General features: G+C 39.1%; 2 protein-coding genes across 2 annotated transcripts in view; both read left to right on the forward strand.

The window, feature by feature from the left end:
• The first annotated feature begins 2,684 nt into the window (after positions 1-2,684).
• Positions 2,685-7,525, forward strand: LOC140922464 (uncharacterized). Its single transcript, XM_073372448.1, has 2 exons — positions 2,685-4,264; positions 6,930-7,525. The coding sequence occupies exons 1-2, from the start codon at positions 2,722-2,724 to the stop codon at positions 7,523-7,525; spliced, it is 2,139 nt and encodes a 712-aa protein (XP_073228549.1). The 5' UTR covers positions 2,685-2,721.
• A 2,589-nt stretch (positions 7,526-10,114) lies between these two features.
• The window catches only part of LOC140922465 (uncharacterized), a 75,602-nt gene continuing 67,166 nt past the window's right edge, over positions 10,115-18,550 (forward strand). The window contains exons 1-2 of the mRNA XM_073372449.1: positions 10,115-10,208; positions 10,323-10,401. The gene's annotated coding sequence lies outside the window, so the exon portion shown is untranslated. The remainder of the gene's footprint in view (positions 10,209-10,322; positions 10,402-18,550) is intronic.

An 18,550-nucleotide genomic window follows, 5' to 3' on the forward strand; every position in this document is an offset into this window, starting at 1 on the left:
TATTAAATGCCTTAGGGCTAATACTTTGAGACTTTTTGAATATTTAGAAAAGTGGAAATTATATACGTAAGAAAACTAAAAGAGTAAAGGCAAGGAATTGACACTAGGTTCGAGTGAAACAAGAGAACAAAGCAAATAAAAGGCGTTCAATATTATGCCTTTCAGGTATGCTACCTATTTGCCTTTTTAGCATGGCAAGAAGTCTCTTTTTTAGGCTAATAGAGTGATATATAAGATCCGAAACTTCCACAATGTAAGTCTCCTACAGGGTCAAGCACTATTTTTAATATCATCTGTCACTTTAAGTTTAATTAATGAAATGAAATTAGGTGTAATCCTCTTTTTAACGATTTCATAGTGTAAAACGTTTTAATGTAGTAACTAGTGTGCACAAACACATTGTCAAGTGTCTATTGTTACCCCAGGAAACGTTTATGAGACAAAGGGATTGGAAGCAAAGAGCCTGATATCTCTCTACCCCACAAATGGTACTTTGCAACGTCTTTTTCTAAACCCAAATCAAATTGATGTTGTCATAAAAGTTTTTCTTTTCCATGAATTTTCAGCTAAAGTTACGTCTGGACTCGGGGAGCGCCCATATTTAAACTGTATCAAGAGGTACGTTGGGTGGAATGGGGTTTATAGTTCTCATAAGACCTATGCTCCTTAGCCCTAAACCGGCATGTAAAAGCACAGGGCCTATAATCCTCTGTTTCATAACCTAATGAACTACGTCATTGATGTTTTGCAAGATTCTCCCTTGCAGAATAAGGAATTATGATTGGCCGGGTCTACACTACAATTTCATGCTCTATAAAAGGAAACAAATAAAAACGACTCCTGTTAAGACCCTTGGTTCCCACTTCATAAAGTGAGAATTTCCGTTTCTGGGTCAAAAATTTTATGGGGGAGGAGACATTATGCATGTACCTACTAGCTGGTAGGTGATTTATTTGACCATTTTTGTGTCACACGCTGTGTTGCCTTCTTGTCAAATTTACAACAACTTTCTAGCAAGATAGCTTGCTTTTTGACGGGTGCTAAAAACATCGTCAGAAAATTCAGATTGCACCTGAAAGCCATAATAATGCAAACTGGTTACAAAGAGTTACATATGCAGGTCCTAAACAAACAATGTGATGTTCAATTGTTTCTGAGTAAAACCTGCTAAATGCAGGTCAATGAACGAACGCATGGATGAACAGAAATGTCAACTTTCCAGTTGCAAGTGATTCGCAAGATATGTGTTGCACAAGTCAGGAAGATGTGAATAAATAAAGATTGAAATGCTCTTTAGGAAAGCACGTCTGATGACAGTTTGTTTTTAGTAAAAGTAAATGATAAATTGCCTTGTAAGATATTTTCCTTGTCATTGCCTTCCCTTTGCCAAGATTATTATACCATGAGGTAATCATTATTAAGTCATTATGTGGTCATAACGTTACGTTTTTATAGAGTATATCATTCATTAAGAGGTCATAGTAAAGAATATATTCACATTGCGGAACGATTATTTCGGACTACTACTTATTCTGCTCTCTTTCTTTCAGGGGGCATCGAGAGCACAACAGCGATTGAAGCTGTGGGTAAGAAAAGAGACTAATTTATAGCCCAATTAAATTAATGATCGTTTTCGTCAATTGCAAAATTACAAAGTATACACTTCAGGATAATTTAGTCGGATAAATGTCAAGTTTAATCTTTTCAGTTTGGTGTAGATCCAGCAGTGAACCCGTGGCCGAACACACATTGAATTGTCAGTTAGATATATATTTTTCTTTTTTAAGCTTTGAGATAATGAGCAATTCTAAGGGCAAACAGTACGACGGCCTTACCCGTTTGCATCAGTAGTGTGTGTGTCTGTTATGCCCACAGGTAGGTCCTCCCTTTTAGTTCCCGATCTTAAAGGCGCACCTCCGCTATTACTGGTTTAGGTCAATTCTGTTCCAAACTCATTTCTCTACAGTGTAAGAACTTTTACTTATACTCCGGTAGAGCCATGAAAATGATATCTAATAAACTTCATCTGGGAACACTAACCATATTTTTTGCTGATTTTTGTCCACATGCCAGTAAAATGTGAACACGTTGGCCAAACGTTTCAAGTTTCAATCCAGGGCCAATACTTGACATCCTTAGCAACAGTCGATAGGGAACAATCGCCATGCCAAAATGTAGCCGTTTAGAATCAACAAACTGGATCTGTTGTTTTTGTATCAATTGATGTAAAAACATTTTTAACTTTGCAAAACTGCAGCAAATAGCGTGACTTACCATTTACCATTTACTAGTCAATATTTCATAAAACATCTTTTACGTCACTACCAGCTTTGACAAGCCGTAATCACCTTGCATAAAAGAGAGATTTCACCTTACGGGCCTGAGTGTTGGGAGACAAAGGTTTAGGGAACTTACATTAATTGCTCTTTTTTGCAAACAACGATTGTACCAGAATGTATTGTCAAACTAACAAACTTCCTATCTTTTTAGAAATGGCAACGCTGCGCTTCCTGGTCCTCTGCTTTGCTCTGTCCCTTTTCTACTTGCTAGACGTAGATGGACGGAGAATCAGTGGATATAGAGCAAGTGCGCTTAAAAAGATTGGGAATAACTTCCTTAAACGAGCTGATTTAACTAGAATGTTAGCCACAGGATCATCCTTGACATCAGTGTATGTAGGGTATCTGGTGGAGATCTGGTATAATTGCTGCGATATCCCAAATGGAGCAAGGAGAGCAAGAAGCAGCAATGGAAACAACCCATATCGCTATTGCAACCCTTACAGTGTTCGATACAACACAAGCAACAGTGTCCCCCATTGCATCTGAACTGATTTATCAGTTGGTAAAACACAAAGGATTCCATCAGACAGTCGCTGGATTCAAGGAGTACAACAAAGTAGTAACAGAAGCTGTGGTCGGTGGTAGTGCAGATGACGTAGATGATATCATTGATAGCTCCAAGGCACTGAGGAAGAAAATTGCAAATGTTTTTGACTATGAAGTTACAACATTTCTGAAAAACACCCAAGGGTTTGATGATCTCGTGAAAAGTCTAAATAATGCCAAAAAGTGGGCGAAGAGTTTGACCTGGTTTGACACCATAAGTGGTCCATTCTTTGATGCCGCCAATGTAGCATTTTGTGGCTGGCAACTGCATAATGCAATCCATGACAAAGATTCTCCACCTGAAGTCAGGTCTTTAAATATTGCAAGTGCATCACTGGGAGTTGCTAGCGGGGCTGTTGGAGTGACAGCGTTCGTTGTGGGGGCATTGGCAACTGCTGGAAGTACTCTGGCTGCAGTGGCAGGTCCTGTTGGTGCGATTATAGGATGCGTGCTTTCACTTGCGTCAATTATTATTGACCTGATCAATTCTGCAAATCCGCATGTCACCATAGGCGAACATCTTGATGCAATTCAGAAACTGAAAGAAGGTTCCTTAAAATATCTGCAAAACCAAGTTAACATAACTCAGCAAGTCTCTCCCATATTTAATCAAAATACTGGATTTGACACCATTTACGAAGTTAATCAAGGAAATTTAATAGTAGCGATGCGCAACGATCAGTCTCAACGTATTTGGGGGTTTGAAGATATTACAGATCTCGTATTCAATGCTTCAATGAAGCCCGGTAAAGAGAATGGTTACCTTACAATGGGAAAGAAACGTATGTTTGACAAGTCAAACTACGGCAGAAATTTCTTCTTCCAGCCCGAAGGTATAGTGGAACTCGGTTACGACTATTATGGAAACGTGACTAATCCCGAAGGAAAGGGAGTGACCGTTGTTGCTAACACAGCCATGGTTGCTGAGCAGTTTAGCATTAGGGGAGTTAGAATCGACACTAGGGTAGAAAACGACGAACAACAGAAGAACCCTGATAACGTTGTGTTTGGTGAATACGCAGGCCTTGCTTGGGCTGGTTACAATAAATTTTATACTGGTGCTGGTGATGACTTGGTCCAGGTTACTGGAATACCATGTTCTGGTTGGAACTGTTTTTCAGGAACACTTGGTGAAGGAATAAATACATTGTCATTTCAAGGCATGAACCCCAATATCTTTAAGTTTACCCCCGTGGCCAACCCTGGGCATTCTACGGGTCCACCAAAAATTTTCGTTGGTGTGAAATTCGATATGAGACAACGTATAATGGACAATGACACTCAACTCCATTTGAGAACGAAGGACTCAGAATCAGAATATTCTCCAGTAAAGGAAAAGCTTATCGGCTACATATTTGGTGTGAATGTATTTCATGGTATGTATCGAACTTAGCTAATCGGCCGTGTGTTATATTTCCTTACTGGGAATAATAAATTAATTTGACACTACTATAATGATTAAGGTAATTGGTTTCATGACAAGCTTTTTGATGCAAGCCGTTGATTAACCATGACGCTATAATCGGCGCACTGTCTAAAGACTTTCAAATGAATACTAGCAGTATGGCTTAAATATATTTTTTCAATTTAGTCCAAAGCAATGAGTAATATTAACTTGCGGCCAGCGAAGTCCTTTTTATGACGGTTTTTCTTCCGCAAAATCTGACGTCAGGATTTTATTACAAATGCAATGCTAAAAGTCATGCCAGAAAGACACCTCTGCTCGCAGTGTCGTGCAATTGTGTAATCTCTTTCCATTGCCAGGTATTATTTGCAAGGAAAGCTTGGCTTTTTGTACTCCTCAGGTGTGCTTTAAATCAAGAGAGAAATTGAGTCCAATTTAATTCATGACCATGTTGTTGGTTGGCATTAATACGTCACAAGGAAACTAATCAAAGCGGATGGCTCATTCGGGCTCGTCCAAGTAATTGAGCTTGGAACATATGACTTAAACTTCTGAACAAAAAATTCATCTCGACGCGCCACCCAGTCATCCGGTCGTGTGTTCTAGTCATCTTGGCAATGCGGCGTGTCAACTCATCGTCTTGCTTTGTTATCTCGTTTTTACTAGCGTCCATTGACTCGTTTGTTCTTCAACTCGTCGTGTCTAATGTCATCTCGTCGTTTCGACTGTCAACTGGTCGTGTCGCCCATCAACTCGTCGCGCTTTTCTCTGGCGTTTTTTTAAAGAGGGGACCTGGATACTATAACCATTAAGCAACATGGCTACCATATGGGTGACACGACCAATTGACAGTGGACATGACGAGTTGAAGAACAAATAAGTCAATGCACCCAAGTTGAAACGACGAAAACACGAGACAACAGAACGACACGACGAGATGACCAGATGCAATGACGAGTTGAGATAAATAATCGGCGAGATGACAACAAGACACGACTGGTTGACTGGGTGGCGCGTCGAGATGAAATTTTTGTCCCGAAGTTGACTTCATTGGAACAGACAAATGATTTGACTAATGAAAGAAAGAGAAAGAAAGAGGAAAACCAAATGTTAGCATGGCACTAACACAAATTGGTCGCCATCGGGAATCTTCGCGAAATGTTCGACAACATTTGTCATAACTGAAAGTTTTATAAATCGACTGATCTTATGAGGTAGAAAGTGGGGTTATTTTTTAGTAAAGAAACAGTTACTGTGGTGTTGTGTTGGGGGTAGTAAAGTGCAAAAATTCTAGGTTTTATGTTACTCCTAATGTTAAAGAGGTTGCCTCTGTAAAGGGATAGAGAAGCTGATATCTCGAGCGCTAAGTCTTTTATCTTTCCGATGATTGAAGCTCAATTTGAAACGTCAGCTTTGTTTGAGTGATTTTTGTATGACCTTGAAATGAAAACGCGCGAACAAAACAGAAGCAACAAACGAACGGTAATAGAGCGATTTAATTGGTTTATCGAACAGATACAAACGCGCGTGGCTTTTTATTGGTTGAGCAAAGGCTCGGGTGGAAAAACTCCATGCCCGAGAATTTTCTTGAAATCAATCGATACTTCGCTTGACGTCACACTGCAACACAATGTTGCAGTAGGGTTTTCTTTGGCGGGAAAACGAAGAGTTCATGTTTTGATCTTCTCATCCATTGGCTAATAAAACAGATAACGAACACTTACAGAAACCATTTTTTTAAGTCATACAATAATCGCACTATCCCGCTACTGTGACCATTCTACATTCAGTTATCAAGTCAGTTGATGAACCGAGTTTTTGATTTTATCAAAAATTGTCTACTACAATTTCCAGGGACTCCATTCGATGACGTAATTGTGATGGGAGAAGACAAAAACTGTGTAGTAAATAACGACGGCGGAAACAACAAATATATCATCTATCTATCCGATGAACGCAATTTTACTCACACTATTATCGATGATTCGCCAACGCTTGGGCAAATATACCTCGTAAAGAGGATTAATCGAGGGTATGCAAACTTTGAACGTTATTAGAAAAGCGAAGTAGCATACGATGAGGAAACACAAACATTGGTGACCTTCCTGAGAGACTGGAAGGGCGAACAACACACGAACACTGGAAGGATCATATTGAAACGTACAAAACCAGGAAATATAAACGAAATGAAGCTGTATTTGGTTGAACGAAAAACAAAACATTTTGGATGCGACCAGGTTCCCAGCCTGGAAAGTGAAGGACTTGAATGCATTAGAGACTATACATTAAACTCCATTAAGAGAAAGCTTGGCAAACCATATGGTGACCGACCTGTTCCTAGTGTCCCATTTCAATATCATTTAGACACCACTGCATTAAAAGCTGAACCCATTCCTGGTCTTTGTGGTGACTTCATTATAAGTTTTTTGCATAGAGAAGAAGATCTTGTTTCCAGAGACGGTTTAAACAGGACGTTATATTCTGTGGATTTACCTGAAAATTCCTTCATTACCATCGCTGATCAGTATATAAACTTGCTTAAACAGGAAAAATCGCATTATGTTCTTCTCTATAAAAAAGCAGCAAAGACTCTCGTCTACAAACTGTATAAAGGGAAAAATGGCGGTATTCACTAGGCATCAAAGTTCCAGAAGCTAAACGGATTGTGTTCGGAACAACTGGAAATTATCAGCTTCTTTTGGATCTAAAGCATGATGACAGGCCAGTGGTAAACATAGGAAGTGAATACGTAGCTCTTGCTTTCAGGCCACCTGACGAGTACAAATTTACCAAGAACTATGTTAATGAAAGTTCGAACCCTAAACAGCTCGTCCTTGGAGTCCCTTCAAAAACTCCGACAGAAACAAAATGGAAAATAAAGTTTGGTGAGGCAAAAACTTACACAGGTGACTACGCAGAGAATACGTTGATTGTTGGTGATGCTCTTTGGGCTCACCTTTCGAGAGAGGAAAATGACATGCGCATAATCTTCAAACCATCAGAAAGGGGGGAAAACCGCTGGAAGATAACAGTCAAAAAGGGAAAGCAAAGGATTCACCGAGCTACAGTTGAGGGAGCAAATATCCTCGCTTATCAGGAGGGTTTGGTGAGAAGCAACCTTTATAATCTCGTGAATGGAGAAAAGAAAAGGTTTAATCTTAAAAAAGTATGGCAGGAAAAAATGGATGAACTCCAGAATGATATCATTAATGAAGCTAATACGTGCAGATAAATTAAGGTGCACTTGCCATCTGCAAGAAATTAAGGATGATTTCGCGATTAAAAATTCAATAAAGCATTCAAAGTATTAACAATGACCAAACGTCATTAAGAAAATGAATTATGACATAGTTAATTGTGCTAACTGGGAGATTTACGCAGTGTCAATGAAAATTAAGAGCGGCTTTCCGAAATATTGACCCACGGTCGGCACAAGTTCAAAATTTGATTTCGCTCATTTTTGGCTCATCGATAACCCTTAATGAGTAATGAAACATGCTGTAGTTAGTTTTCCTAACTGATGTGTTGTTTTTTTTTGTTAAAATTCGAGAAAACTCATTTTGCCCGTTCGGAGCTCAAAATCCACTTCCGGTAAAGCGAAATTTTACACAAATTTCATTGACTCGTACGTCAAACTACAACGATTTGGCAGTCGTTAAAGAACACGAATAGTTTTTATGCCCCTTTCTTCCTTATAAAACGATACATTTGTGAAAGCTGGATTATTTTTGTGGCCAAAATGGTATTGTCAAATATAGGCCCTATTGGCAATTTTTACTATTCAAAATTATGGGGATAAAATAATGTAAAGGCGTGCAATACATTGTAGGCCGAAAAATATATTTGCGATACCGCGAAAAATAATTCTCGGCCAATGAAAAAATAATTCTCGATACACATTACAAAAATAATTCGAAGTACCACTGGAAAATGATTCGTGGTATGAAGTAAAAAAGTATTCGTATAATATTAAAACCGAAAATAACTCATGTTGCTAAAAATGATTACTAAGACGCTGAAAAAGGTATTGTTTAGTAATGACAAAAATACACAACAGGTCCATAATATTTGTTACAGTTGAATTAAAATTCACTTGCGGTGCAATTTTATTGTCATGATTTTGACCAGAACGAGCCTCCATAATATGACTGTGTTTCTTTGGTATTAAACTTCCTTGTGTAATCCGAAATCCCTGCATGCTGATAGTCAGTGAATAGTTATCCTCAAAACATTCGAACTCGTAACATTGAGTTTGAGGCAATTCCATGCTCAACGTAATTGACTCGTTACTCATGCCTTACATATCTTTAATCAGTACATGAGACTGTTATGCTGTTTTTGAAGCCTGATGTAAAAAAAAAATAGAGAATTCTCTTTTTCACTGTTTGTTTTGTTAGCCTTGTTACTCATAAACGTTTCAGACTCAAGTCAGATTTAGAAGGATTTGTATCATGGAGTCATCAGAGCGTAACTAGGCTAATATCTCAGAGACAATTTGCCCCGAAATGCTAGTTTTTGGCAAGTAGGCCTCTTAGATGTTGCTCTTTTCAGAATATCCTGACAGATCCCATAATTTCACAAATTAACACCTTGGCGTGTTTCAAACGTCGTGCTACTGCCTTGCTAAGCTGGCTCGACAATAGCATGACTTGGTTTCAGACGTCGAATTTAATTCAGTCGAATAGAACGGCTGTTGCCGAAAACAATGCACAATAATAAACAAACAGTTTAGCAACTTGTGAATGTATTCTAGTGTATATTTTATAATTTACGAATTAAGTTCGGCACGGCGGTAGCACGACGTTTGAAATCAAGTCGAGCTACTGCCGTGTAGCACGACTTGGTTTCAAACGTCACGCTACTGCCGTGCTAAAGTCAAATTTAATTTGATCAAATGCTTTCGGCACGGCAGGAGCACGACGTCACTCCCACCATATATCAGTTTCTTACTCCGCATTTGCAGAGTTTTGTTGATATTGAAGTCGGCCCTGAGACGACCTCTCTTATGGAAACTGAGCTGAACTGCAATCGCAAGTCTCAATTGTACATGACTCTAAGGAAGTCGTGCCTTTGATTCATCGTCTGAGGCCACAAATTATAATTAACCGTACCACGCGCTTGTACATACGTTAGACAGACGAAAGCAATTAGAAATTCAATCTCGACAGTAATTTACATAATTATGAGATCTGGGGCGCTTTCCATTCAACAACCATTCCGGTTTGCAATTGTGGAAATTCTATGAGCCCAATGGAACGGTTTGACTTCATCCAACTTTATTTTTGCACGGTGACATAGGAAACTACCGGAAATATGACACTTTTCGCGGGAAACAAACCGTTATATTTATAAATCTCCTCAGAGGAAAGGGTTGACTCAAGAAATCAGTGAAGAAAGAGGCTGCTACTGATGGGCTTCTGAACATTTCTTTGAGTGCAACCCTAAAAGAGAACTTTACGGCTAAATATAATGGCGTTTTGCCCAGAACACCCTAAGTGAGACCCAAATCCGAAATTTACACCTCTAAGCGAGACGACAAGCATCCCCGCCCCTTTCACATAAGAGTTCCCCCCGGGCTCTTGTGTTTTTTCAGAGAAAAATAGTTCTAACGAATTGTAAAGTGGGAAGATAAACAATATTATAACATTGATAGAGACAGCAGCTGAGATTCATATTGATTGAAGTGTTTGATTTTGATTTCTCAATCTTACAAGTACCAAAAACACATCAAGTTTTAAACTCCCTTACCACTACCCAGTACCACCACGTCCCCGAGGCACTTTTCACCCCTCCCTATCTATCGAACGCACTCCCCTAATTTGAAATTACTATTAGTGTATTGAGATGAGTTGTTTAGAATCTAGAAGTTGAAAGGATGCTTCTTTAACCTCCCAGCTCACTGTTTAGAAATTGAGGTAAGTTTGTCCCGAAGAAAATGTGATCGCAAAATTTTCAAAATCCATGTTGTTGGTAATTAAGCGTCAGTTCTGTACAGATTTCATCTTATGTTACATTTAACCGTATTCTAGAACAAGAAAGGGAAGGAGAGGAAGTATGCGTTGTTGGATTTGTTTCACCCCAATTTAGCTTGTAAGAGGGAACAGTGGGGTACGTATGTCCTTTTTTACAACTTATCATACTTGAGATCTCATTTTCAATGAAATATTGAGCTTCAATTCTATTCAAATCTCCTGAGAATATGTCGTAAAAATTAGCATAATGCATACCACGACGCAGCTTGACTTTAAAGATATCAGTTTTATGTGGACTCCTTTGTATTTTGTGTTTAATCGGTTTTAACACTTAACAGTTGATTTCCTTGCACTTTCAACGGCTAGAATTGTCCCATTTATGCAAAGAATTACAGTCATGTTACTCGCAATGTATTTGATCGAGTAAAACTGGTCCTTGGCATAATTAACCTGATAATTGGTATTGAAGTCGGCCCTGAGACGACCTCTCTTATGGAAACTCCAATCGCAAGTCTCAATCGTAAATGAACATGACTGTAACGGAGTCGTGCCTTTGATTCATTGTCTGAGGCAACAAATTAACTGCACTACGCGCTTGTACATACGTTAGATGGAACGAAATGAATCAGAAATTCAATCTCGACAGTAATTTACATAATTATGAGACTTGGTGCGCCTTCCATTTAACAAAAATTCCGGTGTGCAATTTTGGAAACTCTACGAGCCCAATAGAACGGAACAGCAAGTGGTAACGTTGCGAGTATGCGCGAGCCGCTGGACGGAAGTTTGTGGTGGTACTGGATCGCAGCGAATGCAGCAAAGAAAAATGGCGCCTGTTTTAAAAATTACCAGCGACCTAGTTATCTGTTCTGTCTTTGTAGAGTGTAGAAAAGACAAAGTCTTCAGTGTAATATGCGAGATTGGTCTCAAGGCTAATAAGTGGCAGATCATTCACAATTTTGTGCGGTTTGTGGTCCGTGAGTGATATTGTTTCGTGTTTTGGCTTGCGCGCGGACACGTCAAACTTTGATGGGGTTCTGTGTAACAGCTGTAAAATTCCTCTATACTGGATAACTGGGAAATAATCCCTTCTTGTAAGTTGTGACCGAGTACAAAACGTCAAACGCTTGAGATTTGAATATATCGCTGTGAAAAAAAAATTCTAAATGCTAGTCTGTTTACATAGTCATAACTACAGTTCTTGCGACCATACCCTTGCAATAATACGATGGTTCAGGAACGCCCTGTTGCTCAGAGATGTGCAACCTAGTGCAGTGATTCTGCCAGGGATTACTTTTCAGAGATACCCCACCCTAACCACCAGTGGCCAAACCAGGTGCAGTGCCCCTAGTTCTGCGACTGATAAAATTTGAAAGATATACCACCCAAGGCTATGAAGTTGCATGTTTCCATTTTTGACCAGATGCTATAAAGCTAAGGACCCAAACGCTAGAAATAAAATCTGTTAAATGTATGTGATGCCTTTACTTATTCAGGGGTGTAGGCAGAATTTTGTAACATAAAGGCTCTTGACTCCAAGACGCCCCCTATTCTTCTAAAATAAAGAATTCGATGAGCCAAAAGAGGAGTGTGGTACAAGATGTTTAATATTACAGATGTGTTTCACTGAGGTAACCCTAATCCTGAAAAATCCCCTCCCTTTATAACTCCCTACACTTTTACATACTACAAAATTGCAAATATGCACACAACAATGAAAATATTTAAAATAGTAAAGATCACAGTCACAAATTTTGTTGGTATTTTCTATTGCACATGTTTTAATTATTTATATTACTAATAAGGCTTAGCTCCCTTGACTAGCCCATATCTACTTGTGGCTAAGGTCTTATGATTTGAAGACTAAAAAATTGAAAATGAGAGAAAATGAGCTCTAACTTGTCGTTTTCATTCAATTTCAACATGAGAAGAACTCAAGAATCTTAAAGACAGATATTTATAAAGTCTGAGTTTATAGTAGCTTCAAGTGAACCAATGTATGACTCAATAAGATTAAAGCTTGTCTGTGTGTCTTCTGGGGTACCAAATCTCTTTGATGGAGTGACAGGCCCTTCACATTCTACAGACAGCATAGGGTTAAATAAGAAACAGATAGTCGCCATTTTGTACCAGCTCTGCTATGGCTTGAGTCAAAATTGCAACCGGTTTGAATGAGACGACGTAGTCATCCTCAAGGACTGTCCCCTGAATCAACAAGGTTTAGTACTGAGCATCTCATAGGGAGCTCCTGCAACAGGCAAAAGGCAAATGAAATTTTTCATAACTTGTCCTCTTGCAAAACCAGGAGCATCAATTAGCTTGTTTCAGGAGCAATTTTACATAAATTATGGCAACCTATGATAAATGACTATTTACACTACTACTGTATATACACAGCCAAACTGACACTGGCAAGCCAAGTGCTCCTAAATTCATGTGCAGAAATAGCTATGTGAATATATGAGACCCAGAATATCAAAAGAATCATTTCTATTGGAAAGGGAAAAGTTACCCCTATGGTATTTTGTTGTAGCCCACACCTTGCAATACCCCTTTGGATATTCAGGATTACTAAAGTGTCATGGATACGAATTTATATTCAAGAATGAAAGAAATCTTTTGGATAGAAAAGGAAAAATAACATTTATGATTTTTGCAAGCATACAAATACACTCTATCTGATGGAGCTAATTCATATGTGGATGCCAATGCATGGGATGAAATTTAGGGATATCATGTCTGTTGTCTGTACTTCAAACTGGAATGGTCCAGCTAGTGCAAAGCTGAACAAGGGCAAGAATTGTTTTGTGTTTGCACTTGTGCCCGTGTCGAAGGGGGAGTAATGTCGTAATGGTCATATGGAAAATGCATTAAATCGCAATTATTGCCAACGAGGCAACCGAGCTAAGAAGCGAGGTTGACTCGGCCGCAGAATTACAACGCTGCGCAATGTAGGCAAAAACTCTCACACTCTGCGTAACCCTCTAAAATTTGCATTTTTGACCATATTTGGGAGTAAGTAAAACCCCATATTTAGGTAGTGACGTCATGGTCTTGTATTTACAACTCGTGGTTCGTGGTTCAAGATTGGGTGATTCAGTGTGCAGCTGTTCGTTGTCTGTTCAAGAGGACCTAACTGGTGAGCAAGCTTTAATGCGATTTCTAGTTTGAAAGGGCAATTAGTGGTCTGGATTGCTTTATAATCAAGGAATAGGGTTTTACGCTCAAATTTTTGTCAGAACTAGCTTGTTCTTTGCAGCTCGATTTACATTGAGGTAGCGTGTTCGCTTTTCGACTCAGAACCAAGGTTTTCAGTGTTCTCTTTTCCTTTGTGAATTGAATTTTAAGCGGTAGTTGATCAAGGCATGGGGTTATAGCGGAGCTCTGGCGCCCGAAGCGCGCCTGCGGAGCACCATGGGTAAGTAAATCTACCCATCCCAGAAAATTTGGTAATCACGTGACCGACTGACCGACCGACCGACCGACCGACCGTCCGTCCGTCCGCACCACAGGCATACCAATGTGTACTCTCACACTTTCTAGCTACTTTGGGAGCCCAGGAGAAAGCTGATTGCACATCAATGTTGTCATCAATTGACAGCTGTCAAAACAGGGTATCCGCTGACCAGTATCACCTGACCGTATCGCGGGCTCAGGTGTCGACCCATCAAGGTCGAGTTTTTTTTGTAGTTATCCCGCTGACAATTTACTCCTTTTCAAATGATCGCAGGCTCACGTTTACTTTATTAAAAAAATTCATTTCAAATATGTTCTGTTGATGTCAGTATCGTCCCGCACTATTACGATTTTGATTTCAAACTGATCTCAGACGCAAAAATTCAACCAGTTTTTTTTTAAATACAGGCGGGGAAGACCTTTTCTAACCATGGTCACCTGTTGGTCACACTCAACGTCCAGTTTTTATGCTCTGATTGGTTAAAATTTGACAGGTGAGTTCATGCGTAAAATTTATGCAGCATCTTGAAAGTTGTTTACTTTGACAGCTGAAGCTGACAGAGTTTTGAGTCAACTTGTGATGTTTTTAACTGTCTTTTTCCACTGGATGTAAAAAATGAAATACAGCTGCTATCTAGAGTGTTCTCTTATTCATGGCTGGTTTGTTTATTGGGTTTTTGGTTGAGAAATGCGTCGCTTGTCAAAGCCGATTATCCGATTTCGGATGGCATCGTTTTTGTTTTTCACCTTGCTGGATGCGTACGAGAATTATGAAGGCTCAAGCGATCCTTGCCTTACTTGATAGCTTTCAGGAGCTGCATCTCGAAATATGGTAAGCCTGAGTAATTATTGTATTTAAATCTAATTTCATGAAGTCCAGCGGCGCAGTTTATGAAGCTAGTTTATGCACGTTTGTATTAAGATTTGACTGAGACACTGATCTGACCTCGTATGAGGTTTGATATAAGCTTAAGCTTATAGAACTTTAAAAGCCTTTAGTCGATATTAATTTACCGTAAATAGAAAGAAAAAAACTTTCCGAAGAATATCTAGTTATAATTTTGGCTGTAGAAAGAAAGCTTTGAGCGATTTTCTTGTCGTGAGTTCATCTTTGAAAAAAGCAAACACCGGGAAACCGGCGGCTTAAAACATAAACTTAATCTTTAAGCTTACTTGAGGATTCTTAGAGACACTTAAATACTCATTTGTTTTCGTGAATGAAAATTGTTGTCTCTGTAAATGTTTTACCGAATTATATTTCTTTATTGATTGTTGGTATCTCTCAAAAGTGTAATTTTCATCGCTTTGCCGTTTGTTTTCAGGCGTTCATAAACATCGCTTGCAGGAGTACTCAAAATGCCGAGCGTATCAAACGCTTTTTAAGATTACACATCGTTATAAAACCATTAATAAAAAATAGACTCAATAAATTCTTTATCACGTTGAAGCGTAACTCTTTTAAAATTTCTTCGCAAATTTGGCGCTTGTCAAAAGTTACAACCGGCTGGCCGTATAGGTGATTTTGGACATTTTTTGAACGGTTTCGCTAATTAAAAGTCCACGTTTGCTTCGATGGTCCTGAGTATTGAATTAATGCAATTTGTCTTGAAAAATTGTGAAATACTGCATTTGTAACGAGGTCTGTATGATAAAAACAGCGCCTCATAGTACTCTTTCTCCTCAGATGTGGTGTATAAAAAAAAATAAAAGAATGGTTTGCACGCACCCAGATTTATTGGCAAGAATTTGTAAACTTGTCAAACGCAAAACATTCGGCCTGATTTGTTTTCCAAGAATTTGTTTTCCACGCCTTATCTACTGTGATCAAGAGCCATTATTGCTCTTAAATGTGACCGGAGACTATTTTTTGGGTGTACATATAAGGCTATATCAACTCGATACAAGATTTGTTTCACCACAAAATCACTTAGCTTTTCCCTCAAAAGTTACATGAAATTCCCTTAAGTTAACTGATTTGTAGAATACAAAATTATTGTTTGATTTAAGTTATAAATTTATCAATGGGAGCTTCGCTTTTAGCTGTGGCTAAATCTATATATTATTCTCAAACTTATATCAGAAACAGCGTGTTCTTCGCAGGTCGATTTACATTGAGCCAGTCCGCACCTTCAGTGAGGAATGCAACGTATATGCGGACCTTTTGTTTAGGGCCTGTTTACATGGAGGTGGGAGACCCCAGGTAGGTGAGGTAACCTGCTTAGGTGGGGTAAAAAAATAACCCTCCTTTACATGCAATCTTACAACCCCGCCATCCCGGGGTTCACTTTCTCAAGATTATTAAGTGGTCGCTAAGCACGTAAAGAAGAAAAATGCTGGCAAACCACCTGTTTTGGCGATTAATGCACTTCTACACTCCCTCGTTGCTCTTGCTACAACCTTCAGTGCTGTGGCTTTCTATTGTTAACTTTAATAATGATGCAAAGTGCAAAGCCACCTCCAAAGTGAATTTTGCGCGAATTTGATGTATCACGAATCCGACCCCGGCCAGGCGGGTTACCCCACCTTGGAACGTTTACACGGCAAAATTTGACCCCGGCTGAGAGGGTAACCCGGTCTGGTAGACCGGGCTACCCGCTTTTGGGGGGTCACCCCACCTATCATGTAAACGTGATCAAATTAAAACGAGAGATTAAAAGGACTGTGACACACTTCTGCGCATGTGCGGCAACTTGATTTCTGTTCTGGCAAACAGTTTTTCAAGATTGGCGTTTTGGTGGAGAAATCCTCTTCCATCGACCATGAGACGCCCGAGAAAGCCATAATATCAGTACTCAAGAGCTATTTGGTCCATTTGGGAAGTTTTAAACGCTATATTTTGTATTTTTGTGCAAGTATTGTCGAGAAAATTCCAAGTCATTGAGGATAACCGTACGAAGCCATGTTTGTTGTTGTCAATGTTCATACAAACAGATCAAATGTGGCCTTTGATATGGTCTTCTGGCTTTCTGTCTATTAATGTTCTCCAGTCAACGATCTACCTTTGACGGATATTTTTTTAAATATGTAAAGAGGGTTAAAAAGAGTTTCCTCGATACCACCGTGGGCCGCTAATGGGACGCAGCAGCGAGTGAAGCTGAAACAATTTAATTTATCGAGTGCCTGGAATCAGAAGGAGAAAACCCAGCAATCTTTTGTTGTAAAGGAAGTCGTGTGAGGTTTGAGGAGACAATCCATCGAACATGAAACGTTTTAACAGGCATTCGATTTATGACTCCGATCCGTAGAACGTATAGCAGAAAGTACTAACAACAGGCCGCGCGATCTTTACTGATGTATTTCACTGGGAGTGTTCCTTGTATCTTTTCTGTATGAGCGTAGATTAAGACTTGATCTTTTAAAAATAAATTGTTGCCTGAATTTTCCGTTTAACATCTGGTTTCTTTATGTGCTGAATCGATAATGTTTGTTTTGTGGAACACCCGACGCATGGACTCGGAAGGAATATTTTTATTTGCTGATAAGCAATTGAAATTTATGCCATATTGATGGGCTCCTGTTTATGCCTTTTCTTGCGTTGTTCTTTTAGAGTAATATTTACACTTATACGTTATGTGGCTACTATTGCAATGAAAGCGTTTAACGATAAAGCGCTAAGAATTGCTTTCAAACACTGCTACGATTTTCAGCTGGTATCAATCAACTGAGCTGCAGTTTTCATGCAGAGTGTTTATCGCGCTAGCCGACCGCATGGCATGGCATATTTTACTTTAGCGCGCATTTAGCTGGCATTTTAAGCAAATCGTTTGCCTCATCCTATACTGTGTGTTTTGATCACCGGTCAGGAGCTATTTGCAGGTATTTCTAAGTTTATATAGGGTAAACAGAGAGATCAATAAGGTTTGTTTACAAATCATTTTTGTTTGCGGATCGGAGACTGGTTTTCTAGCGTGGGTACGTAAAAATACACATAGGTAAATGCTTGTTTCAAAGCAGGACAGGGTTGTTAATCTTATTCTTATCAGCTGCAACATTTATCTGAGGAATACCAGAGAATAAATATGAATTATGGGGATATATAAAATCGAACAAAAGCGTCCGGAAGACTCCCAGTTCGCGAACAATGAATGTTGAATTATGTAAATTTCCTCGCGTGCATCTTACTCGCTTCCGATTGGTTCAAAGACAATCAGCCCCTGTCACAGCTCGCACATGCGCACTATTGTGACACAGTCCCTTTAAATGGACAGGCCGGTTGCCCCACCTAAGCGAGTTACCTCACCTATAGCTACCTGGGGCCCCCGACCTCCATGTAAACAGGCCCTTAGAACTTATTTATGTCCTTCGAGAGATTTTGTCCACCAGCATGTTTTTTCACTGCTCGATTTACATTGAGACAGCCCAAAACTCCCGTGAGGAACGCAACGAATTTGCGGACCTTTTGTTTTTCACTGAGACTATCATTATGCCTTTCAAGAGACTCTTTGTCCTGTGTCACTCCTTCATTAGATCTTTGTATTTTATTCAAGTTTATTTTTTTATATATACCTTTAATACATTCCGCCTCATTCTTGCGCTTTTCACACATTTTACTTTACACGATATTTTGTCTTATGTATATTACCACGCGAAATATTTTTCTTATCCCTGATGACGCTGTTGCTCGGAATTTAATTATCATTTTTTAATTTCAGCAGTCAAAGGCCTCATTTGAACTAGATTTTCTTTCTAACGTTTACAGCTTTGATGCAATGGAATTTTCCATGAGACATAAGTGCTAACTTGCTCATATTTACCAACAAAGCTTCAAGCCATGTTGTTATTGTTTAATGAAAATGAGTGAAAGCCTAGGATGTGCCAAAGTTGTTGTT

Source organism: Porites lutea, chromosome 13 (assembly GCF_958299795.1).
Source record: "Porites lutea chromosome 13, jaPorLute2.1, whole genome shotgun sequence".
NCBI classification, from domain to species: Eukaryota; Metazoa; Cnidaria; class Anthozoa; order Scleractinia; family Poritidae; genus Porites; species Porites lutea.